This window comes from Chelonia mydas, chromosome 10, assembly GCF_015237465.2.
Source record: "Chelonia mydas isolate rCheMyd1 chromosome 10, rCheMyd1.pri.v2, whole genome shotgun sequence".
NCBI lineage: Eukaryota > Metazoa > Chordata > Testudines > Cheloniidae > Chelonia > Chelonia mydas.
The window spans coordinates 34,363,165-34,389,289 of NC_051250.2; the positions used below are offsets into that span (position 1 = coordinate 34,363,165).

Below are 26,125 nucleotides of genomic sequence, written 5' to 3' on the forward strand. Positions count from 1 at the left end.
AAACACCAGGACTGGGTGCAGTAAAGCTTCCCTTCATCCACAGGACATGGCTCTTACTGCCCCGGACACATGGTGGAAACAGCAGTGGTCGCATGGCAAAGAAGAGAGGAAGCGCCACCTAGTAGTTACAGCAGGAGACTGGGAGCCAGGAGACCTGGGTTCTGCTCCCATCTCTGCTGCTGGCTGGCTGGGTGACCTTGGGCAAGTCACTTAATTCTCTGGACGTCAGTTTACCCATCTGTGTGATGGGGATAATTGACACTGACCTACCTCCAGAGGGGAGCAGGATTCATTGTTTGCAAAGTGCTTTGAGGCCCTTGGAAGGGAGCTCCTAGAGAAAGGTTACAAGCTGAGGGGAGGGAGTGGCACCAGCTCATTCAGTGCCACATTGCAAAGGCCCCCATGAGGAGAAGCAGCTCACTGCATCTCCTCCTGTTGGTGACAGTGACCTGGAGTGCAGGGCACATGTAACATTGAAAGGACACTCCATTGGCTGAGCCCTCAGCTCGCTCCTGATTAACCCCTGCACTGCTAAGGATGCTCCCACCCAGCTGACCACTGACCACCCCAGAGAGGGCTGAGCCAGGCCCTAGACTGTCTACTGCCACCCTAGCACCTCAGGTGCCTCCAGGCTGTGGTCGTAGGCACGTCTGGTGAGAAGGCCCCATTGTATTGCTGTGCATCGTGGACACTGCGGGGTGTCCAGCCCACACCAGCACGAATAGGAGCTCAGTGAAGCTACTTGGCCAGCCCCAGAGGCTGGGTCAGCCCCGATGGCTGATGAATCCCAGCTGGGGGTGAGCATAAAGAGAGGAAGTTATGGGGAGCTACAGAAGAGGGAGGAATTATCTGGGATGGGAAGATGGAAAAGGGCCTGGAAGCAGTCAGCTGTGGGCCACGGGAGGGATGAAAGGTCAAGGCTGAGGAGGGAGAAGGGGGCTGAATTCATAATGTCCCACTGGGATTTAGTTGGGGGGGATTCCAGGAGAGCTCTGGGAGTCCTAGCCCTGCAAGACGGGTGAGCTGATGGAGGCCCTGGAGAGACCTCCTGCCAGGCTCAGGGGGGCAGAAAGCAAGGGATGGGTCTGAATATGGGCAGATCTTTCCTGCTTGCTTCAGGGTCCCTGGGCTGGAATCCAGAGGAGAGAAAGGTCCTGGGCTCCCCCACCAGTCACTGAGGAATGGGCTGGGAGATCCCCCCAAGAGACAGGGATGACAATGACCAAACCCTGGGAGAAGGGTGTGAGGCCCAGAGTCAGGGCTAGAAAACCTGATGTAAGGACATCAGGCTTCTTGTTGGGTTGGACTCTGTTACCCCGGCCAGAAGGGATGGGGCTTAAACACCACCTGGCCGGAGGGCCAAGCTGCAAGAAGAGGAGGAGCACAGCAGGCCCTCAGCACCTGTCGCAGCGGGCCCTAAGGAAGATGAAGCTGCTATGCTGTGCCCAGCCACAAGGAGGTGCTACAGCAGTGAGTCCAGTTATCTACACTAACTTTATCACCGTTATTTATCGCTTGGGCTGTGACTGAGGTCGGGGCCCCCTCGCGCAAGGTGCTGTACAGGCGGAGAGTGAGCCAGCCTGTGCCCAGAGCTGGCCATCGAACCAGACTAGACAAAGGGAGCATCCCTGTTCTACCAACAGGACACAGAGCTAGAGAGGAAATGAGGGACTGAGCCCCGCTCCCCAGCACATCTGTGGCAGACCCCCCCACTAGGCCTGCCATCGCTAAGGGCAACGAAGCCTGCCAGGGGGGAAGGGCCAGCAGGAAAGGGTTAACCTGCTAGCCGCTGGCAAGCAGTTCCCCAGGTCACTGGCTTTCAGCAAGGCAGCATGGGGCTCCCTACGTCTCCCCGCCTCAGCTCACCCAGTGGGCGGGGTGCCGAGCGGGGCCAGGGGCTGCAGTGATGGCAGAAGCCCTGCAGAGTCGCGCCCTTTGGCGATTCAGTGGGAAGGGGGATCTGCCCCACAGGACAATGGAGAGCAAGACAGCTGACCTGGCTCGTGGGGGGAACAAAGGGCTTCAGTCTCCTACCCTGTCCTCTCCCCTTCTGTGTGTGTGTGTGGGGGGGGGGGGGGGGGACGACACAACCTCGCACAACAAACCCATTGTGTTGCTGGGGCCCCAAGCAGCCTGGCCATGCCTCACTGACTGCTTGCATGCCAGGGTGCCTGCTGGGCCACGCTCCCCTCCGAGGACTGGTGGCTGCCGGAGCTGGCAGGGTTAATAGCTCCACTTGTCTCAGCAGCTGCAAGTTCCTTGTCACTACATATTAAAGCCTGGTCCTCGTGCAAGAAGGAAAGTGCTTCCCTTAGGAACTGGACCTTTTCGATGCAGCCCCAGCCCGCTCATCTGGAGCATATTTAGTTATGCAGCCTGTGGGTCTCGTTCACAATGCTCTGCCTGGCATGGCAGCCCATCTGCACCTGAAACAGAAAGGGCTGGGGGGAGGGGGCTCTCAGCAAGTCCGGTCACTCGTTTCCACCAGCCCCAGCACTGAAACTTCTCCCAGGCCTTGGGGACCTCACATCCCTCCTCATCTCTGTAGGCAAGGGCTGCGTTGTCCTGCCTCTTCATTTCTCACCTGGATCAAGTCTAGATACTTGTACATCATAGTAACTGGACTCTTCTCAATCTTCAATGGATTTACCCTCACACATCCCTAGGAGGCAGGTAAGTCATCCCCATTGTACAGCTGGGAAACTCAGGCAGAAAGAGGCTAAGTGACTTGCCGGTCACATAGGAAGTCTGTGTCAGAGCAGAGCATTGAACCCAGGTCTCCTGAGGCCTAGGCTAGGGCCCTGGACCAGTCTCTCACTCCCTCATAGCTGACCCCATCCTATTCTGCACAGCCGGTGTCAGCGACATAAGTGAGAACTCAGGGCCTCCTGCTGCAAAAGCGGAAGGCGAATCTCCCTTAGTTGTTAGCGCACGTGTGGTAAAGCCACATTGCTCAGCTAATTCCACCCAGGAGAGGGCAGCAGTGCACACATACACTGGGCAATCTATTGCAATAACAACATGGCATTTAGTCCATCTCCCCATCCCCGACCCAGGACCAGTGCAATCCCCTCTCCCCAAGCCGGGACAGTCTCACATCACTGCCAGCTCAGGCTGGGGTCCCTCCTTAGCCGGCTATAGGGATGCTACAGTCTGAGTGAGGCCGCTGACATGCATGGACTCCAACTAGCCAAACTCTGCATGGCCCCGAGCGGGTCCCACTCAGGCTGGGCCCTAGGAATGGCCCAGGTGACAGTGCCCATAACCACTTTGCCTGCAGAGACAGGGGGTCCCTTCTAGTGGTTAAACCCTGGGCGGGGCATTGAGCACTCAGAGTCCTAATCCCAGCTCTGCCACGTTTGCCTCACCTAGCAAACCAAGCCAGGTTTTGACAGAAACCTGCCTAATTGGCTGCTGTGGGGCCTGGAAGTCCAGTCTCCAGGGCCATGGCTCCAGAACAGCCAGTCGGGTGGGCTGAAGGGGAGCTGGGAACTGGCTCCCAGCTCCAGGTGGAGACATGAGGCGTGCTTTGAGATCCTACCTGAAGGACGGTTCCATAGAGGATGGATCTAGACTGTTCTCAGTGGTGGCAGATGACAGAACAAGGAGTAATGGTCTCAAGTTGCAGTGGGGGAGGTCTAGGCTGGATATTAGGAAAAACTTTTTCACTAGGAGGGTGGTGAAGCACTGGAATGCGTTACCTAGGGAGATGGTGGAATCTCCTTCCTTTGAGGTTTTTAAGGTCAGGCTTGTCAAAGCCCTGGCTGTGATGATTTAGTTGGGGATTGGTCCTGCTTTGAGCAGGGGATTGGACTAGATGACCTCCTGAGGTCCCTTCCAACCCTGAGATTCTATGATTCTATGATCCTGAGACGCAGATGAAGTGCCGTGTTTTATTGAGCGGGGGCATGCCAGATGAAGCAGTGGTGCTGGTGTCACCCGCTGGTCAGGGTGTGTTACAGTCCCCCTCAGTGTCTGACTTACAGAGGATCTGAGTCTCCAGCTGGAGACCTTTAGCAACTCGCCCTTTTAACTTTGGCAATCCCTGGTTCAACCCCCAGCATGCTGGCCAAGGGGCAGCCATTACGTTGCATGTTCACTATACAGCTGCGCCCAGTCTCCACCGGGGTGGAAAGATAGCAACTGCCGTGCCAGGGCCTTGAGGCCAGGGGAAGAGGGTATATACTGCTCCAAGGTGATAAACACCAATGATCTAAACACACTGAAGTTCAGATCTGACAAGAAGGAACCTTAATGCAGAAATACTGTTGATGCTTGCTCTTTGGACTGCCCAGCACTAATGAACATAAATTGGCTGGCTGCTTTAGCTGTGTTTGAACTGTCTTATCTCTCAGCAAAGACTCAGAGTCATGCTGGAACAGAAAACTGAGGGGAGAGCAAAGAATTCACAGGCATTCCTTTTGTTTCTTTTTCTCTCCCACCAGCCTCCTCTCTTCACAATTTTCTTTCCTTCTGAGAAGATTGGGTTGATCCATATCTGTATTCAGCTCCTGGCTCTGCCACTGACTTTCTGTGTGATCCTGGCAAAGCCCCCTAATCTCACTCTGTGCCTCGGTTTCCCCATCTGTAAAACAGAGGTAACAATCCTTCTTTTGTCTGTCTTGTCTGTTTAGATTGTAAGCTCCTTGGGGCAAGGCCTGGCTCTCGCTAGGTATCTATACTACACCTGGCACGATGGGGCTCTGATCTCAATTAGTACACTACCATCGGGTGAATAATAGTGATTTTCTGTTGTAAAACACCAGTCTCCTGCATGTCATTGCTTTGCTCTGTCAGGTCAGTGAAAAGGCAAAGAGGAAATAGTATGGACAAGCGACACAGGGGGTGGCTTCCGGATTGTCTCTGTGTCCCCGATGGTATTTCGTCTGTGGAGAGGTTCATAGAATATCAAGGTTGGAAGGGAACTCAAGAGATCATCTAGTCCAAACCCCTTCTCAAAGCAGGGCCAATCCCCAATATTTGTCCCAGATGACTTTGCACCATGCCTGCTGGACTGACTCATGCAGGTGCAGCCCAGAACTGACCCCCCCCCTTCCTCCCCCAAAGGGAGAGAAACACACTTCTATTAGATCTTTGCCTCTGGATCCAGTGTAAACACTGACGCTGCTCTGCAATGGTTCAACCAGGGCCTGCAGGCCTTTGCTCCCAGGACTGGTCCCTGAAACACTCTGGCGAACCAGGCTCTGCACAACCATCCCTCAAGTCAGAGGACGGCCAACGTTGTGGGCGGCAGCAGAGCCAGGTTTTGAGCAGGGGTGCAGGCAGGAGGGCAACGGGTCACTGGTGGTGCCATTTTCAATTATACCTGTTGGATTGAAAAGGTGCCACACATGCACCTAAAGGCCACTGGAGCGTGCGGTGCTGCTGCCGCCCCTCCCCCGCTATTAGCTCTGCCACTGATTGTGGGTCCTTATTGGTCACATTCTCCACAGGCTGCCTCGGGTGCTGCAGCACTGCACGGAGCTTGGCTGCAGCTTGAGGCCCCAATCCTGCAATCAGAGCTGCACTGCTTAACCCGGGTGCCTGAACATACTTGCAGGTGAGGCAGGAATCCGCCTGCACGGACCTGACTGCAGGCGGGGGGCCCACGGGTGGGTTTTGGAGGGCAGTTTGGAAGCTCTGCCGGTTTTGAGTTATTAATGTGCAAAGGAATGTGCTTTCCCTGGTTTTACTCAACCCCAGCTGAAGTCTCACACTTGAATGATCTGAGGAATAGTGGTTTAGAGGGAAAAATAATTAAAGTAATAGAGTAAGTGACCAACAATTTACTGTTGTGAAATTCCTGGCAAGTTCTTAGACACTAGCAACACTGTGTCAAATGCCCTGCAGAGGATAAAGCCTCAATCCACAGAGAAAACCAGACTCTATGGGTACTCCTGGCTGCTAGAATACTGTGCATTGCCTTAGACCCATGCTTCCTCGGGCCAACCGTTAACAATCCCTCCCAAACCTCCGATGGGGTATGGAGCGCTATCCCTGTTTTAGAGACAGGGAGACCTCCTGAGTCGCAGAAGTGAAATTATTTGCGCAAGGTCGCGCTGTGAGTGAGTGGCAGAGCTAGGCACAGAACACAGGAGTCCTGAGCAGAGCTGGGCAAATAATGGACTTTGTCATTTGTTGGCAATTCTGGAAAATGGAAGAAAAATTCATTTGAGGTCAAACTGAAAACAATTTATTTTCTTTTTTAATTTTGGCAAATCAAAAATTCAGGGGTGGGGGGGAATTGTCTTGGCTCAAAAACATTTTTTTTTATTCTTGAGCCATTTTTAAAAAAAATAAAATTAAAAGGAAATCTCAAAACAAAAAGTCAAACTGAAAGGTTCTATTTCGTCAGAATTTTTTTTGGGGGGGGGGGGGCGGGGGGGTTGAACAAACAGGCTTGCCGAAAGCAACACAAAGCCACAAACTGTTTCAGTGTCACCAATCTGAGTTTTTCGTTGAAAAACAGTTTGTGTTAACTTGGGTCGGCTCAGGACCCAGTCATCTGGCCCTATCCAAATACCCCTTCTGAATCTCCTGCTGGGGGAGGAGAGCGAGGAGGGGGCTGTGCTGGTGCCGCACCACAATTAATGACTTTCCAAAAAGCAAGGTGAGAAGAGCAACCGAGCCCCATCCATCTCCCTGCTCTGGATACGTCAGCCCCGGCGGCTGCCTGCAACTCTACACCTGTCTACGGTCCCCGTGTCCTTTGGTAAAAATAGCACAAGCTCCGTCCGTTCCTTCTGTTCCCTGAATCCTCACTGTTGTACCCTCTCCCTGAGATCGCAAGCGGGGCCAGCACTACCGCAGCACTAGCTGCTGGGAGAAGCTATGCTGCTTCTGCACCATTGCCTGCAGCACCTACTGTGGGATGTAATGGGTACTGGCAGCACTCCCACCCCCTTGCAATGCCTCCTGGTAGGAAAGCTGCATGCCACTAGTCCAGGCTCAGCTTTCCACTGTGGCTAGAGGCATCTGCGATCTTCTACATCACCTACCAGAGGTGCACATGGGGGAAACGGAACCAGGGCTAACTTGCCAAGAAAGCCCAAGAGCCTGGATTCTGGGACAGAATCGATACTGCACCGACCAGCCTCAGGCCGACTCCGGGCACATGGGATATTTCGAGCAGTCCTCGGATGTAATGCTAGTGCCCCAGGCTCATCATTTGTCATCAGCAGACTTCAAAGTGCTTTACCAAGGATAGAAGAATCATTGTCCCTGTTTTACAGATGAGGCCCAGGAGGTGAAGTGACTTGCCCCAATCCACATCTGATGGCAGAACTGAGAACAGGACTCAGTCTCCAGAGTCCAAGCCCAGTGCACTAGCTGCCAGACCATACTGCCAACGAAGAGGGAAGCGATGCTGCAGGTCCCAGGAAATAAGGCCCCTCAACATCACAGACTGCACCTGAAAAGCACGGCCCTGGTCCAATGAGTTCTACACACATGGAGGGAACTGTTCACCAGCTGCAGCCAGTGCCACAGTTTTAGCTGGCGAAATGAACGAGCCATTGACACATTCACTGGGATGCAAGAAACACAGGAGCAGACTCAAAAAGAGGCAGGACTGAGCGCTTGCGCCTGCTGAGAGCCGGACAGCTTCTGCTTTGGAAACTCTTCCTGGAGTCTTGGTGAAAGTCACCCCTGAGGGGTGTGACCACTCGTATAGTGCTAGATGCTGCCTGCCCCAAAGAGCTCTCAATGGAAATAGGTAGTGTAGCCCCGCTTTACCGAGGGGGAACCAAGAGCGGTGGAGAGTAAGTGGCTTGCAAGGGAGCACAGAGAATGTGCAGCAGAGCCAGAAACTGAACCCACCTATGAGTGCCTGTCCAGTTCCTTAACCACAAAACGATCCCTCCTCCTGAGTTTTGCTCCACACGCAAAGATCAACCCTCCCCTTTCAGCCTGAAGGGGTTTCTTTTAGATTCAGGGGAACCATTCACCAAAAGCAAAGTCTCTCACAGCGCAGGGTACACGCCCCTATCACACTATCCCAGCTCAGCAGAGAGTGGGCAACTAGCAACATACACAGAACGCTAGTGACAAATGCCGTATGTCACCCTTAAAGCCCAGCTCTGAAGCCTGGGGCTAACCCACTGGCTCGGCCCCCTTCAAGCTCTCCAGCAATGGTGATCCTATAATCCCCATGTGGCAGCTCCTTCTGTGGGCTCAATGGCTTGATTGGTGCTTCCAACTAGTCAGACTGAAATTGTTCTTTGTTTAAGCATAGGAATCATTTATCTCATTGACTAGGGAGGATAATCCACCCACTTCTTCCTCACTCCATGGCTGCTGTATGTATTTATAGATAGTGACTGTCTCCCATCAGCAGCCGTCTCTTCTCTCCCCAAGAGTCACATTTCCCAATGCTGCTTTGGCTTTGTCCCTGTTATCCAGCTCCCTCTGGTAGTGCCCGATTTTACCCCATGGCAGCCTGGCAGCAGCCTCCCCAGTGCAGCATAGAAAGTTAAGACCCACCCACCCGTTGTCCCCCATAGATAGACCTGCCCACTGCTAGCTGACAGAGTGTTCTCCCTATTTTAGTGTCACAGCCAGGCATGTGCACAGAGACAGACCGCAGTAGGCCTGTTTGAGATGGAACGGAACATAGCTGGGTAACGAGGGATGGGCACATGGGTATCAGAGCAACCCCCAACTGCAGGGGCCTGGGGCAAGTTTGTGACTTCTCTGAGCGCTCCCAGAGAAAGGCTACATACAAGTCAATCAAATGAGTGACACCCCTGGTCCCAACCCGCACACAGTGGTCAAGATTGATACAAGACAAACTGGTGGGACTTTGGGCTTTCCCTGTCCCTGGCTCCATGCTGGGCCTCCTGCACCAACATTCCTGCATACCCACCCTGCAACTTGGCCTGCTCAGGTCACCACCAGCCACACCAGCCAAACTCCAGGCTCAGTGGGAGCGGGAGTTGCTGATCTCAGGCTGGTGAGCCCACAGGGCTGCAGATCACAGCTAAGCGAATAACAGATTTTCTAGGTCACTGGCAATTCCAAAGAATCAAAAAAAAAAAAATTCCTTTGGGGTCATCCCCAAAATGAAATTAAAGAAAAAAAATGTGTTGACTCAAACAATAAAAAAAATCTTTTCAGGTCAAACAAAACATTTTATATCCGTTTTGATTAATGTTTTACAAAAAAATTAAAAAGCATTAAAGGAAATTTCTAAATAAAAAAAAATCAAAGGCTTGTTCCAAAAATGTCACAAAATGTTTTGATTTTTTTTTTTCAAATTTTGTTTTGTTGGGTTTTTCCTCAACTGCAACCATTTGACAAAGCTGCCATGAATTTGCAAACCTTGTCAGTGGGGCCAAATCTGCATTTTTCACCAAAGCAAAAAGTTTCAGTTGAAAAACTTTTGCCAGAAGCTGGGAATGGGCAACAGGGGATGGATCACTTCAGGAGTACATGTTCTGTTCATTCCCTCTGGGGCACCTGGTACTGGCCACTATTGGAAGACAGGATATTGGGCTAGATGGACTTTTGGTCTGACCCAGTATGGCCGTTCTTATGTTCTCTTACCCAGTTATAGCCCTAGTTAGCAGTCAGAGGAGCCCAGTTCTGCTACCCAGCTGGCATATCCTGCTGGTAGAAGACATCACAGCCTGCATTTCTGTTTGCCTGGAGTGGAAGCCAAATTCACCCCCAAAGAAGTGGAGTTTTATTTGCTCCATAGCCAGATTTCTCCTTAAAATTGTCGAGAGGCTCTGCAAAAGGTACGTTTTATGGGGTTATTCCATAACCCTGCTGGTTACTGAGCTGGGGCTGCCAACGTGAGCGTAGTCTGGAGAGCCATGGGGGCATTGCCCCCCACCCCAACTGCAGGGTGGCACAAGTGAGGCAGCAGCCCAGGGCACAAAGCTATGGGAGCAGCTACACGTGCACTCTGTCTCTCCCAGTCTGTGTCCCGCTGGGGCTGATCACCAGGGATCCTAGTTTTCCGTGAAAAAAAAATCCAAAATTTTCCAATTAAAAAACCAACAACATATAAATCTGCGTTTTTTCATGATTCAAATGAAACGCTGAACTTTAGTTTCCCTAGCCACAATATCTAGAGGTATCAGTTGAACACAATGTTTTATTGATATACAGCAGAACCTCATTTATCTGAGCCTCCATTATCCGACTTTCCGCATTAACCAAACCCCCTATAAAAATGCTAATGTTTTTCTGTGGCAAATGGATTTCTAGGATCCTTGCTGATCACTCTTTAAAACTTTGTCTGAAACTCTGCCTCAGTTACCCCATCTGCAATAGGGGAATAACATGTGAAGCTTGTCAAGACCTGTGATATCTCCTGATGAAAAGTCCTATTTAAGTGCAAGTAACAGCATTAGAATTGGGATCTGGACACAAAGTGGTTCTTTTTTAAACTGTCTTCCAAGGGCCCAGGGGAAAAAATAATTTGCCAACTACAGGTGGCCTTTAAATCGTTTTCAAACATGTCCATATTGTAGACTGCTTAAGAGAGGGCCTCTCACAAACACTTCCCTTCCCAGATCACTCACCACTCATTCCCTGCAGCAACTGTGCGCTGTTTGGTTACATGAAGAAGTCATGGAAAGGCATTATTAAAGATACAGGATCCAAATCAGCTTGCTTTAATTCAGTAGCTTGGGCGGCATGGTTTCTGCCTGTCTGCTGTTTAATTTTAAAATGTTTCTAGCCTTTACAGTTGCGAGGAGTGTTCTAAATATAAACGTGAGGCAGTGGTGTCATGCCAGGTTTGCAGGGAGCATCACAGCCCCAGCTGCTGCTCAGAGTTTTCCCAAACAGCAGCAAATGAAACTTGGGAGACTCCGGCTGCTTTCACTGAGGCGGTTCAGAGCTCTGTGGTAGCAGTGGAAATGAGCAGCATGGGAAAGCTAGAAGCCCTGGCTTTGCATTTGTTAGTACCAAATCTTTCCCCACAAACCCCTTTCATCTCTCCCTGCCATTCTGTGGTCTTGAATCAGTCTTCTTGTGTGTCAGAAAATACAAACTCTCCTTTAAAAATTGTCCCTAGGGCTCCCCGCTCTGAGAAAAGTCCACTCCCTGCAACCTCTAGTCAGCAGCCCACTAGTGCTTGTTAAATCTGCTAAGAAGGGGGATTCACATGAGGAATGGTGGGAAGAACAATAACTCACCCATGTGACTCCACTCCCCTTGCCCACCTTCCACATTTTGTAAGTCTCCAGTGAAGTATTCATGAACAAATAGAGTGAACTAAGACACAAATGAGGCCTTTTGTTCTCCAAACCCAGAGTGAGGGAGGATGAGAAAGCATAGGGCCGTAACCAGGGCAGGGCGAGTGGGGCGGCTACCCAGGGCGCAAAGCCGCAGTGGTGGAAAAATGACAACAACAACAAACACAGATCCATGTGTGAGACCGCAACAAACACTGGGGCAGGTGCCTGGCCCCACAGGCCTGCAGTGGACCCACAGCGTGCCCAGCCCTGCAAGCCTTGGGCAGGCACAGAATTTCCGTCCCCCGGCCCCATTGGCCAGGCTGTAGCTGCCCCCACCCCAAATACAGAAGTAAAACTATGCCTATGGCTGCCAAAGGACAAATCAAGGCTCCTGCCACCTCCTGTACAGGCCACTCTCTGCCTTGTCTTGCCCTGTTTGTGCTCATCTGTGCCTTGAGACTTGATATCTGTCTGGGGCTGACCTACCTCTGTCCAGCACCAGGTGCACCTCTGTCACCCACTGCACTATTATCAGCGCACTGTATTCATCTCTTCCCCCGCTCCCGGTGCCCTCGGAAAGAGGGCTGCGAGGAGGGCTGTTGGGATAGTTAACAGAATTTAGGAGCCTGCTCCTGGGCAGTGAGGGCACCTACCCCACACAGGCTCAGAGGCACAGGTTGAGAGTTACCCTTACCACAGAGATGGCCTGGACTCCCTAATAGGCTTTTCCATTTCAGGGAACAGCAGCTTGGCTCCCACAGAAGGTGCTGGTGTGAAGGATGAGCCAGTGGGTTAGAGACAAGCATTAAACCCCCATGACCCCAGCGTTCAGAGGCGACAGGTTTTTACCCCTAGGTGCAGCAGTATTTCAGCTCTGCCAATAAGTAATTGGCAACTGGTTAACAGCTGGTTGAGAGCCCTGGAGACCCTGTGACAAAAGCTCCCCCCAGGAAACCAGCAGGGTGGAGCATCTGCTTGTCAATTAAGGGGGTGGGAGGGCGGGGCAAGACAGCACCAATCAAAAAATTACAGGCCAGGAAACAACCTGATTATTAAATGGAGTCGAAGTCAATGGGTTCAGAGCTGGATCGAACATGAACAAAGCAGGCAGACGCTAATGGAAACATCGCAGTGAGGCTTGGCTGTATGAGGGTGGCACTGCCCAGATCCTCGCCATGTGATCTTGGGCCAGGGGAAATAAATCAAACACCGCATTGCCTGAGCTCTTTGGCCCTCAGTCAATCCAGCCAGAAAACTGGGTAAAAGGCAGCAACCTGGCTGCTTAAACCAGACGTTGCGTCAGGGGTGAGAGCTCCCTGGGGAAGGGAATGAAAGGAAAAAACACCTGTCTTGGAAACCTGCTACAGACAGTGTGCCGTGGGAGAGGGCAGAAACTGGGTCAGAGCCCTAGCTGGTGTGAACTGCTGCAGCTCAACTGAGTCAACAGAGGTTGGGTCACACTAGGATCAGACCCGTTGTGTTTAACATTTGTGGAGTTTTGGTTTCATCTCTGAACTCTCACCTCCTAGTCTATCTCTGTTACACCTGCTTATTAGGTGCCCATCCCCAAAGCAATAACAATAATGAAATACTCTGTGATTCTCACACACGTTCTGCATGAGGATCTCAAAGCACTTTAGCAATGTCCCTGACTGCATCTTCTGTGAGGGAGCATTATCCCCCAGTACAGATGGAGAAAACTGAGGTACAGAGAGCAGAAGTGATGGGCTCAAGGCCACACAGTGAGGCAGTGCATAGAAGTGAGCAAGGAATAGAACCCAGAGGTCCCAGTTCCTTGTCCCATGCTTTGGCCTCCTGCCTAGTCTTTCTCTCTGGTGAAATTATTTTATAGGTAGGCTATTGCTCCCCGCTGATCACAATGAAGCGATCTAGCATGTCCACTGTCTATCTAGGCCTAGCTAAGAGACTCCAGACCATGCAGCATTATCCCTTCTCACCCTACCCAAAGCCAGGGAAACATCAGCTAGAGACCATTGGCCCACGGGATAGCAGCAGCTGTATCAGGGGCCAGCCTGACCAAAGACGGACTCTCTCGTGCCTCATCCTTGTGCCTGCTTCAGGGGCCCGCAGCCCCAGGCAAACCTCTGCTCCCACAGCCTCCCGCCAGCATCTTCTGAGCCTTCTGCTGCCAGCAGCTGCTGCCTCCATGCTAGAGCTACTGCCGAAGACTTGGGCTCTGATGGCCCATGAGCAGGTGCAAGTTCTAGAGCGCCAGGGCCCTCCAAGGCCTTGGCATGTGTCCGCTGGGGGAGCTGATGGCAGAAGTGCCATCGCTAACTGTAGCAGCAGGGGGGAGGGGAGGGGAATGAGGCCCCATCTGCACCACCACCCCTTTGCTCCCACCTCCCTCTGTTGCCATCACTAGTGGAGCTGCAGTGGTGGGAGTCCTACTGGACAGAGCTCTGGGCAGCAGCTGGTGTTTTAGGCACTGTGTTGTGTAGCCTTCCCATGAGCAGGGCTGCTGCCTCGAGCCGTGTTTAGACAACGCTCCCTGGAGCTGAATGACAAACGGACCTTAGTTCGAACACAGCCATGGGAGAGTGAGGAGTCCCTGAGATCAATGGACCCTGGTGCACCTACTGCTCTATGAATAACCACCAACATCTCCAGCTAGTTCATAGTCCTGGACTCTGGTGTAACGAGCTGTGTCCCTGGTTACACTACCTGTAGGTGGAGCCCTATTGACCAGACCCCATAGCAGAACTCCAGAGTTCCTCAGCATCATTAAACTGGTCTGCTGGCTCTTGTGATGTTTGCAGATGACCCTGTGGGCTAGGGAAGAGGGATGCTTGTAACCGCGTTCACAAACCCATTGTAAGAGGCAGCGGGGGACAGTGCACCTGTGATTCATCATCTGTCTCCCAATTGGGCTTAAGAGATCTCATCTGGGCATCCAGAAGTGAGACAGACAGGCAAAGAGAGCATCAGGAGGGGCAGGGGAGAGCTGCCTGAGAACAGAGGAGGTGTAGGAGGGGGTACAGAAAGTTGCCTGCAGGAAAGCTCTGAAGGTGAGCAGTAAGTGACAACTGTCAGGGATGAGTTCTGTGGAAAATTACAGCCTGATGCCTAACTCTCATTGGCTTTCAATGAGTCAGTGCCCCACCTCTCTGGGGCGCTTTTGAAATTGTCCCCCATAGGTTTGTATTTAAATGCAAGTGGAGATGATGGCACCATTCTGGGGCCTGGGCAGTGGAATAGTGGCAGAGGTGGGCAGCTCCATTCAGTACTTACTGAAGTGTCTGGGTAGCCTCCAAGTGGCCAGGCCTCGTGCTGGCCCTCTGCACAGGGTGAATTTCACTCCCTGAAGGGAATCTAAACAAAGCAACTGCCTGTCATTTGAAACCAGCTGTGCATCAGGCTGCTCCATGACCATGGCTTGGATGGCAGCTTTCCTCCATTAGCCTGACCCCCAGAGGTGCCAGTTTGCAGTCCCACCTGGTGGATCTGAAAGGCAGGGGATTATGTAGAGCGATCCACCCCCCTTAGCAAACTGAGACAAGAGCATACAAGCCTCATGCACTCTCCTAGAGCTGCCGCACCTCTGAGGTGCTTATTACTCACGGGCAGGGCATCTGCTTGTAGTGACTGACCTGAACCCAGTCCAGCAAAAGCTGGGAACCTACAAGGTATTTACTGCACATCTTCAGACCCCACTGGGACAGGGAAGGGAGTGCATAACCTAGCCTAGGGGGTTGAACACTAGATTAGGACTCTGCAGATGTGGGTTTTAGTCCCAGTTTGATCCCTGACCCGCTACATGATCTAAAGCAAATCACTTTGCTCCTCTGTTTTGTCTATTTCGGGCTGTCTCTCATGCTGGGTTTGGACAGCTCCTAGTGCTCAGAGCCCAGTAGTAACAGAAATAACAACAGGCAAAGCAGGCAGCCCTTCCAGCTTCTCAGCTGTGCTTCCCCACCTGGAGCTGTCTGCACATTTCCTTCGCTTCCTGCTGAAAGGAGAAAGACGGAGGGCAGTTTATCACACTGCTCATCTCCTGGAGCATAAGTCCTTGTTCTGTAGGGTAGCAGGGCTGTGTAAATCAGTATTTAATTTGGGTGTCTGTGTGAACTGAGTGTTCAGGAAAGCTGCCAGAGCAACACCCTGGAGTCTGGTGGAGTCTCTCTCAACACGTGCAGGGCACGCATCACACAACACCAGCCTCTGCCAGTGCCTCAATCCTGACCTAGAGGGACCAGCCGCTGGGATGAGAAAGGGTAATTCTCCATTAGCTACAGCATTCTTGGACTCCTTTAAAGCTGCCCAGCAATACCAATGGCTGCATGTTGGTTTTAGTTATGGGGCTGCCTGTCTATACGGAACGGGACTGGAACCAGTGAAGTCAGACCATAGAGAGATTAGACAAAGAGACCGGATTAGATTAGATTCCAGATTTCGGTCTTGGCTGAAACCAAGAACTGCACAAATGAAATAATAAGGAAAAAATATAACCCTCGTCAAACCTCCAAACAGATTCAGTTATATGGACAGGGACGGACTGTCTGTTCTGTGTTTGTACAGCAACTAGCACAATGGGGTCGCAGGCCATGCCCAGAACTCCTTGATGCCATCACAATACACATAATCAATATATGTTTGTATTACAGAAGCTCCTAGAGGTCTGAGATGAGATCAGGGCTGCACGGCACTAGACACCAGACAAACACATAACAAGGGAGGGTTCCTGATCCAAAGATCTTGCAGTTTAAACTGACAAGAGAAACAAATGATGGAAGTGGGACCAGGCAAAGTGACCTACCCAAAGCTACACTGTAGATCTGAGGCACAAGTGGGATTAGAACTCAGGTCAAGCTGAATCCAATTACAATCCCCCTACCTCAATTTAGCTTTGTTTGATCCAAATCAGTTGATTAATTTTTAAAGCTGGGTGAAAACTGGGTTTCCATTTTGTGGGAAATACAATTACAGTTGACGCTTGTTTGCGGCAACATTTTGTAAGCGCAATCATCACTTACGACAGGGGTGGGCAAACTTTTTTGTCTGAGGGCCACATCGGGTTTCTGAAATTGTATGGAGGGCCGGTTAGGGGAGGATGTGCCTCCCCAAACAGCCAGTGTGGCCCGGCCCCTGCCCCCTATCCGACCCCCCCCCGCTTCTTGCCCCCTGACAGCCCCCCGGGGACTCCTGCCCCATCCAACCTCTGCCCTGTTCCCTGACAGCCCCCCCCAGGACCGCTACCCTATCCACCCCTCCCTGTCCCCTGACTGCGCCCAGTCCCCCCGCCCCATCCAAACCCTCCTCTCATTCGTGACTGCCCCCCTGGGACCTCTGCCCCATCCAACCATCCCTTCTCCCTGACCGCCCCCAGAACCCCTGCTCCTGACTGCCCCCCATCGACCCATCCAACCCCCCCTTCTTCCTGACTGCTCCCTCAGGACCTCTGACCCCATTCAACCCCCCTGTTCCCCGCCCTCTGACCGTCCTGACCACTATATATATATATATTCGGTTCCAAAACAACACACCCCAAAAATTTAAAAATTTCCTGCAAAACAAAATTCTGAAAAAAAAAATATTTCAGGTTGACCACCACATTTCATTCCAATTTTGACTTTTTAAAACTTTTAAACATCTTGTTATATAAAAAAAAAAAAACAAAAAACCTGATTTTGTTTTGTAACCAAAAAAAAAAAAAAAAAGTCATGTTCCAAAAAAGGATGGAACAGGAGTTTTGACATTATTGAAATGCTTTGTTTTGTTTTCTAAACAAAATTTCACTGAAATTAATACAGTTTTCTAAATGCTTCAATTTCAAACTGAAAATGCATTTTTGGTCAAAAAAAAAAAAATTTCCAACCAGCTCTATTACTTTTTCCATGTAAATACTAGTTACATATATATTCTTACTGCTGGATATTCTTGGGCTCTTTTCTGTCTTAAGGGGCAGTCAATAGCGAGGTGGGTTTGCACATGGATAATTGACTTAGCCCTCCACAAAGATGGGTTTCCCTTGCCCCACACAAATAAATAATTATACTTTGCACTTCCCTAGCAACTTCCATCTGACAGCTCATTACACACATTAATTAATTCAATTTCACAACAGCTAAGTTAAATTTTGCAGATGGGAAAACTGAGGCCCAGAGAGGCAAAGTCATTCACAGAAGTCACAAGCTGAAACAGAAGCAGAGCCAGGAATAGAACCCAGAAGTCCTGCTGTGACACTCCATTTATTAAACCACATCCCCTCCTTCCTTCCTTCTCAGCAGCAACCTTCACTATAGGTCACATCAAGGTATCTATTCTTTGTATAATGCTTTGTGTTTTGCTTTCTTCCTCTTTTTTCCACGGATGCAGCTATAACCTTTAGTGTTGATTGCTTGGTTAAAAAAAACAAAACAAAACAAAACAAATTACAATGGGGGAAGGAAAGGGACTATATGCATATATCAGGGAGGCAGTGTGGTCTGTGACTAGAGTATTGGAACTGCTGACCTGCTGCCGGCCCTTGGGCAAGTCACATCACTTCTGTGTCTCTATTTCCCCCTCCTACCCTTTGTCTTGTCTATTTAGATGGCAGGCTCATTGGGACAAGAATTGTCCCTCCGTAAGGCCTTGCCTACATGTGGTGGCATGTCAGGTACATGTAGCTACGCTCTGCAGTGAAAGGCAGGCTGAGTCCACACTCACGGTTCTGGGTACACATGGCAGCGAAAGGCTCCGGCAGCAGCGAAAGGCTCCAGCAGCGGGGAGCTGCCTGAGCCTTTCCCCACTGCTGGAGTCTTTCACTATGGCAGGGAGAGGCTGAGGCAGTGGGACGCTACGCAGCTAAAAATAGTAGTGTAGACATGGGAGGCATTGCTTGGGCATGCAGAGAGCCATGTAGGGTATATCTTTTTGGCTTCGGGCAGGCAGGGCCTCTGCTTAACTTGCCTAAGCCATGCCTCACCCTCCACGCTGCTATTTACACCTGTGCTGGCTGGGTTTGCATGCTGCTGAAAGCGTAGCCGTAGCCTGTTTGTACAGCAGTCGACATGACAGGGCCCCAATCTCAGTGCAGACCTCGAGGCAATATTGTAATACAGACAATAATAATCTGGTAATCTTCAAAAATTACATGACAGCAATTCCTGGAGGGAATTAATTAAGACATAGATTCAGCACACTTTGTCCTGCCACCAAACCCCTAGACTGGCCCTCTCTGTCCCTAACTCTTTATCCAGTGGACATGTTGATCTCAACCTTCCAACCCCATCCATGCAGACAGATTCTTTGGGACAAAGTTTCAACTGCTGTAATCTGTCACAATTTTGTGGGAGTTAATGGAGCTCCACCAATTTAAACCAGCAGGATATTTGTCCCTTGGTTTCTCACTGACTCCCTGCTGTGATGGTCTCTCTGAGGCCACCAGCAAGCCTGATTTCAAAGATCCTGCTCTAACCCACCCCTGGGTAAGCCACGCCAACTGTCTCTTGTACAGATCTGGCCCCTTACCATAGAACCTGAGCACCTCACGATTTTTAAATGTATTTATGCTCACAGCAACCCTGTGAGGAGGGAAGTGCCATCATTTTATAGATAGCAGCTGAGCCACAGAAAGATTAAGTGTCCTCCCCAAGGTCACACAGGAAGTCTGTGGCAGAGCAGAGTATTTAACCTACATGCCTTGCGTTCTAGGCTAGGTCACTAGATCTGGGTTCAATTCCTTCTCATGGATTATGGGATCTCCACCTGTCATTTGCCAATACCATTCTGTACGCTGCTTCCTCTGGTAACTCAGAATCAGCATAGCAATTTCTGACCAGGCTTTTGTACCGTAGGATTCATCCCAAAAGCAAAAATTAGCAGCCACGTAATAGACCCTCAAAGATCAGAATGTGTGCAGTGCAAACAGCTATAAGCATAAATATTGCCGTATAGCCCCTGAAAAACATAGGCATTCAGTGGATATTGTATTTAATTAACTGATTAGGAGCATAGGGGGAAAAACCTCTTCAGTTCATGATTATGGTGTCATGAAAGCCCAGTCAGTGAGATGCAACGGATACTAACTGCCAGTTTGGCTGGCCATGAGCAGTACAGTGGGCAGCAGAGTAACTCACCAGGACAGGTCATGTTATACAGATAACATGACTAGACTGCATCTCAGCAGAAATTCAATATTTGTACAGGGGCTGTTTCATAGGAATTGCCACATTGGGGCAGCCAAATGGTCCATCTAGCCCCATGTCACTAATATCAGGTAACTTAGAGGAAGGTGTAACCATCACTACCCACAGAGAGCATCTACAGATGCAATATCCCATAGGGCAACATTTCTTCCTGACCCCAGCTGATGTCATGAGGCACTTAGATTGAGAGTCCTCATAATGAGTGTCACAACTGATGCTATTCTTATTCTACCTGCCTTGGTGCGTATACGGCTCCTGTCACTCATATCTGAGCAGCTCAAAAGATTTATCCTCAAAAAACCCCTGGGAGGTAGGGAAGTATTATGCCCATTTTACAAATGGGAAATTGAGGCACCAAAATATTAAGTGACTTGGCTAAGGTCACACAAAAAGCATGTGGCAGAGCCAGGAACTGAAATCAGATTGCTTGACTGGCTATCCAATGACTGAGTCTCATTCCAAGACCATCCTCCTCACCCCGTATAAAGGTCTAATCATTCCTTAATCTTGCTAGCCTGTTGACCTCAGTGATATCCTGTAGCAGGGAGTTCCACAACTTCCCCTCAAAAAACAGCTCTCTTCATCCATTTTAAGTACACTGCCTTTTAATTTCCAGTGGCCTTTTGTTCTCATGTGATGGAGAACTAGGAGCACGCATGTGGCACTCACTAGACAAAACTAAATCTGAATGTGGTGATGTTCAAGGTAATGATGTTATAACATTTTCTGCATCATTCTCTTTCCCCTTCCTATGTCATGCTAACACCTAATCCACTCCATTTTCATGGCTGCTGCACACTGAGCAGGCAGCTTCATTGTGTTGTCCACAATGATGCCTAGATAATTCTCCGTAGAAGTACAACCAATTCAGATCCTCAAGGAGTGGATGAGTAGTTTCAATGATCCCTTGACAGCAATCACAGGTTGCCTGTGATAGCAGGGCACTGTCCAATGTCACTTCCAATGGGCACAACTTTGGCATTTTTCTAGGCTGAATTTCATGTCACCTAATTTTTCCAGATTCTTCTGGAGCTCCTCATAATGCCTCTGCACTAAGTTAAATCATATAGGGCCTGATTCAGTTCATACACTTCTGTAAATCTGGTGTGACTCCTTTGTAGTTAATGCAATTACACAGGTGTATGTGAGCTCTCAGTAATGCGCTCTGTGTTGGGAGCAAATTTTTCCACTTCAGTACCCAGCCCCCTTTCTAGGTTAATAAATGTATTGGACAGAGGTCCTGGAGCAGACCCTCAGGGCTTCCATATGTAATGTTTCCCCCCAATGAGATCTCTTCGCATCCCATGTCAGCTTTTAATCAGTGACAGGACTTCACCATTCTCCCCATGGTTACCAGGTATCTTGAATAGCATCTTAGGAGGCTCTTCCCCAGAAGCCTTTGGAAAGAGCAAATAACTGATTTCCACCATTTCTGCTCTACCAACTAGTTTGATCATTCAGTGCTAACAGGTGAGACAGATACCTTTATTCTTATAGAAGTCATCCTTAAACTATTACTCTCGTTTCAATGCTTTGCAATTCTCTCTTCCATAGCTTTTCTCTACTGTTTTCCCTGGCCTATTATTTCCAAGCACACCCTTAGCATGGCACCTTTTTACAGAGATGACACAGCATTGGCTGCCTTCCAGTCCTCTGGCTTCTCAGCACTTTTTAATGATAAATTACAAATCTTTGTTACTAGCTCAGTTACTCCATTCTTTAGCAAGCTCTGAAGAGGGACTTCCAGTGCTGGTGATTTATGGGAACTTAATTATTTGAGCTGTTCCATCATTTCGTCTCCTTTCAACCCTACCGCCCCCAATTCTTCCATCTTCTCTGGCAACGTCTCACTTTCACCACCCGTGAAGAGTAACCCCATGATAGGTATTCACCCATCACCTTCAGTGGTGAAGCATCATGGTAGCTGACCTCTTCTTTATATGCACTGATGATCAGGACACCTCATCAGAACTCTTCTGATGTGGAGGCTGACTACTGGATGTGTATTCTTGTGACCTGCATCATGGGTTTGGGTCTCCTACTCCTAATCACTCAAGCAGTCTCTGTGGCATGGATCCTTTGGCTATGGCCCTGCTCCCCATGTATAGTTTGTCAGAGCATCTCACTAATTGTTCTCTTCCCACCACGGAAATGCCAGTGGTGTCGAGATCTTCCCCCAATCCCAGCCTTTCCAGCTCACCCAGGTATGTTTCAAACATCCCACGCCGATCTGCAGCTGATAGTAGCTGTGATTTGTAACAGGGCAGCTCCTTTTGCCTGAATCTCTTGTTATACCTTATTGGATTATTCCTCCTTGTTCTCACCCTTCCCACAGGGCAATCCTAGCCTATTCTACTGGATACATACTGCAGTGGAACTTGTACCTGCGATGTCCCCAGCAGATGATGTCCATCGTCTGACTAGAGAGCTTCTCTGCACCTGCCAGCTTTCCCCCTCCCCCCGCACCCTTGCGCCCAATTTAAACAGCCTCCAAACTCTTCTTTGCTGTCATTGCCAGTAGTGATTAAAAGCCCTCCTTTCCCCGCAACCTAATAAACTCAGTCCCTCCCCTCATCCACAAACTGCAGCTCCTCTATCTCCCTCTGTGTGGGACTAGAAGAACCTCAGAGCACAAAGTCCCTAACCTCAGCCTTGTTTCTAAGCATCTACAGGCAGATCCCAGGTGCCATGTCCTGCTATTGCCTGCCATTAGTGCTGCCATTTACCATGCCCACCAATGCCCCAAGTCTCTGTAAGAGAATACATAGCTCATGAGATCCAACATTCTCCCCTCTGATCAACCCACAGCCAGCTCTTTCTTTGCCTGGTAAAAGCAGCATCCATCCAATGCGCCAACGGTCTCTCTTTCCACCAGAGGGATTTGCTCAGTCTAGGAGGAATTATTATCCCCCTCAGCCTATGCCAGATAGTGGCTCCCTCGACCCATCTCTTCATGCTTCTTTGATCTCCTTCCATCCCAACACTGGCTTCAACTGAAGGTAACTGGCAGCCCCATTCCTGCAGGTCTCTAGATCCCAAGAACCAGATTCTCAGTTAGTATAGCAATCAGAACAAAAGCCTTATGCCAATTTATAGCAGCTGAGGATTCAGCCCCATATAGGCACATCATGCACCATGCTGTCCATCTGGTAGGTCAGAAGCCCTGGCCTCTGAGCACCTTGAGTTGCTTCTACCATCTGCAGACACAATGTGGCCACATGGTAAGTAGGCGGTCAATGGATATTTAACTGGGTCACACTCACCCTTCCTAAAGTGTAGCTGATTCTTGAGCTAGACTCTAGCTCAATGACAGGTGTTTTCCGCTGCATCCCGCTGAGAAGGAAGATAAAAAACAAAACCCAATCAGCTCTCACCTTTCCTGCCACGCCCCTCTGTTTGTCCAGTTCAGGTGGGCAGCTCACCCTTCCACTGCCTGCCACTTGGACCGCCACTGCCTAGCTTCCAATCTCATGGCTGGAGATGGCCTCTTGCTTCCCTGTCTCTCTTTTTATTTTTCCTGCCTTTTCTAGCCCAATCCATCAGCTCCATCCCAGCAATCAATTTCGTCAAGTCAACAGAGCCACCTCTATTCACAGCCCTCAGTCAATCACTCCAGAGCAAAATCCTCAGGAGCCATTACAGCCACGCTCCCCCTTGTGGCTTCGCTGCACAGTGACTATTGAAAAGGCACATCTGGAAAACTGAAGTCCCCTAAACTCTTCACCGGTCCTCACCCCCGGATTTCCATTGCCACTCAGGCCCCAACTCCTTTCAAGCAGACTCACTCTTGTTTCCCTCTCTGGTTCAGAGTTTCTATAAGCTACCAGCAGCAACTGATCCCTGCTGAGATCTTTTGGCTCCTTGACAATACAGCACAATCAAGCAACTGGGCTCTAGTCCCCTCCCAACCTGGGATGCCATCCCTAGGGTACAGGCAAAGCTGAATGACAAGCAGCACACCCAGGTAAGAAGAGAAGACTCCAGCGACAGCAGGACCATCAGGCAGAAATGAAAATAAATGGCCACGCACATCATAGCCACACCAGCTGCACTCCCTGAGTCACCAGCTACCCTAAGCAACTGAATAGCTGGGCCACCTGGAAAGTCTGAGCCCAAGAACCGAGTCAGAGGAGACCAAGAACTGTCTAGCTCTATGACACGTGCTCTGTGAGGTGATCATCCTGCCATGCTTAAAGAAGGTGCTGGGAGGCCCAAAGGGCAGGTGAGTCGTGCCCTCCCCCCTTAAGGCCAATGACATCAGGAGATGTCACCAGGACAAGACATTATCTCCCCAGCTCACAAGGAGCGCTGCTGTTAAATGGATCCATTAATTAGTATTTACAGCATGTTTGCCAGGAGAAACAGCCCTGGCCAGTTCTCAAGGTGCGTAATGATGGAGATATGGCTCTGTGCCTATGGAGGGAGGGGATACACCACCTTCCAAAAATCAGCACTCCTCCCCCAAGAGAGATTGCTACCTCGGCACTTACCTACCTGGGGGTAGAAGACAGGCCATCTTTGGGACAGGGTTTCCAGCAGGGTTGCCTCTAGCAAAAGATTCTTCCAGGAGGGTTTCACAGCACAAACACCATGGCACTGGAGCACTTCTGGAAGCACTAGAAAGCCTCGGGGGAGGCAGTGCATGATATATGGGGACCTCAGAATATAATCCCTCCTCCTGCTCTTCACATTCCTTTAACACCCCCCCCCATTACTGCCTAAAGCCAAGCCCTGAAATCCATGCAGCAATCTGACAGAAAGTTTCAGCGATTCACAGAAGGGAGGAAAACAAGGGATCAAATAAGTAGCCCCAGGCAGCGCTGAGAATTCCCTCCTAGAACAGCAGTGAGGATTTAAGGCAACAACAGGAGGGGGGAAGTGTACCTGAGAACTGGCTAGAAGGACCCTAACCTGACAGGGAAAGTGCAGGTGGCAAAGAGGAAGGCTGCTGTGAGAGACAGATGTGCATAATATGTAGGATACTGACACTGCTGGGAACTTGTCACCTCCAGCACTGGCCCCTGGATAAAGGTATTAACAGATTACAACTTGTGGATGGAAGAGACCAATTCAAACGCAGAGGTTGTGCCAGCTTTGGGAGAGCTCTGGGGCGCAGGGACAATAGAATTTGCTCCTGGTGCTGCTACCAGCTCACTGACATCCCTCTGTGTTCACAAAGAAAGGGCCTGACAGAACCAAGCTATACCCGATGCAGCTGTATATTTACTCGAGTATCCATTACAGGGCAGGGGGAGGGACACCTGAGGTGAAGGGGGGAATCGGGATTAGGCGGGATCGACATCCATTGATAAAAAGAGAGGTTGGATGCCTGTTTCACGGCCACTCCCCACCATGTCAATTTCCACGCCAGTAGCAAGGGGGAGGGGGGTGTTCCCAGAGCAGGACAATCAGGAGGGAGGCTTCGGGCTCCCCCCTGCAGAGCCCCGATCTAGCGCACTTAGGGCTTGCATGCAGAGCCCTTGTGGATGGCTGTGCTGGGGCTGGTGCCGCCGAGCGCAGGCAGCCCCCGCCGCGGGAGCGATTGAGGAGGGGGGGGGGACTAGGCTTTGCACAGAGGAGAGACACAAAGGAAAGGGCCCTTCAGACGAACAACAGGGGGCTGGAGCGAGCTGCTGAAGGGGAGCCCAGCCCTCCCTGCACCTGCCTCCGCCCGGAGCATCCGCCTGCAGCTGCACAATGGGGACAGACCGGCCGCTGGGGAGGGGGTCTCCAGCCTCACAGCGACCTCCTTCTCCTAGCAGGGCCCTGCCCGGGCTGGGGGGTGCCGCTGCATTGTCCGGCTGGGCTGGGCTCCACCTGGACCCGCACCCACGCCGCGAAGGGGAGATCTGCGGAGCCCCAGGGCGGCTTGGAGCCCGGCCTTACCTGGGTGGGAGCTGGGACGAGCCCCCGGAAAGCTCCCGCCTCCCTCACACACGTTCGCCTTCCCTTCTTCTCGCCCGCCGACGATCGCCCCTGGGTGCCCGGGCGGGGCTCACTCCCTGCGCCCCTGGGGGCCCCCCGGACGGGACTCGGTCTCCGCCTCGCCTGACTTCGCTGGGGGCCGGGGCATCCCCCCCCCTCAGCCGCTGGCCTGGCTCCCGCTAGGGGGGTCTGGTCCTCATGGCCCCGGGCGCGGGGCTGCAGCCGGGTCGGGTCCGCAGCGCGGGTCTGACCGGAGATGGAGCGGGCGGCTCAGGCGCGGCGAGCGCCCCGGGCGGCTACAGCTGCCGGCGCCGGGCGGGGTCCTCGCTTGTCCCCGAGCAGCAGCCGCCGCGCAGCCCGGCCACCGCCGCCGCCGCCTCTCTGCTCCATCGCGGCGCCCCCCGGCCCCCGGAGGGACGGTCCCCGAGCAGCCAGAGCCGCCTCGCCTCTGGGCCAGCAGCCCCGCGGGGATCCGTGCGCCCCAGCCCCACAGCCAGCTCCCCGCTTTGTCCTGGCTTGGTGCGTGTGTGTGTCTGGGTACGTCCCGCCCGTCTCTGCCTGAGAGCTCAGCCACTGGCCTCCTTCCTCGCCGCGCTCCGGCTCCTCCTCCGGCGGCCGAGCCAGCCGGGTCCTAGCGCTCCTGCGCCGCCGCCGCCTTCGCCTCACCTCGCCCCGCCCGTCGGAGTATCTGGGTCACACGCCTGGGCAGGCTGCCAAAGGCCCGGGGTCGCCTGGGCTCACGGGGCGGGGTTAGTCTGAGGGCGGCTGGGGTTTGTTCAGGCTGGAGCGGTGTCACTCGCCGGTAGGACTCAAGAGCATGAGTGAGACGAGTTTGGCTGTCTCTGCAGGAGACACCCATTG

At 51.4% G+C, this 26,125-nt stretch overlaps 1 protein-coding gene across 3 annotated transcripts in view; it reads right to left on the minus strand.

The window, feature by feature from the left end:
- Positions 1-25,864, minus strand: part of SBK1 (SH3 domain binding kinase 1) — a 48,962-nt gene extending 23,098 nt beyond the window's left edge. The window contains exon 1 of one of the 3 annotated variants that reach the window (XM_007054455.4): positions 25,226-25,864. Coding sequence is in view for 1 of the 3 variants with exons in the window: in XM_043523602.1 (XP_043379537.1) it covers positions 11,884-11,921 (38 nt within the window). In the remaining 2 variants the exon portion in view is untranslated. Of the gene's footprint in view, positions 1-11,883; positions 12,016-22,602; positions 22,647-25,225 lie in introns of those variants that run through there. The other 2 variants (XM_043523603.1, XM_043523602.1) reach the window with 2 other exon arrangements.
- Between the last annotated feature and the right edge of the window lie 261 nt (positions 25,865-26,125).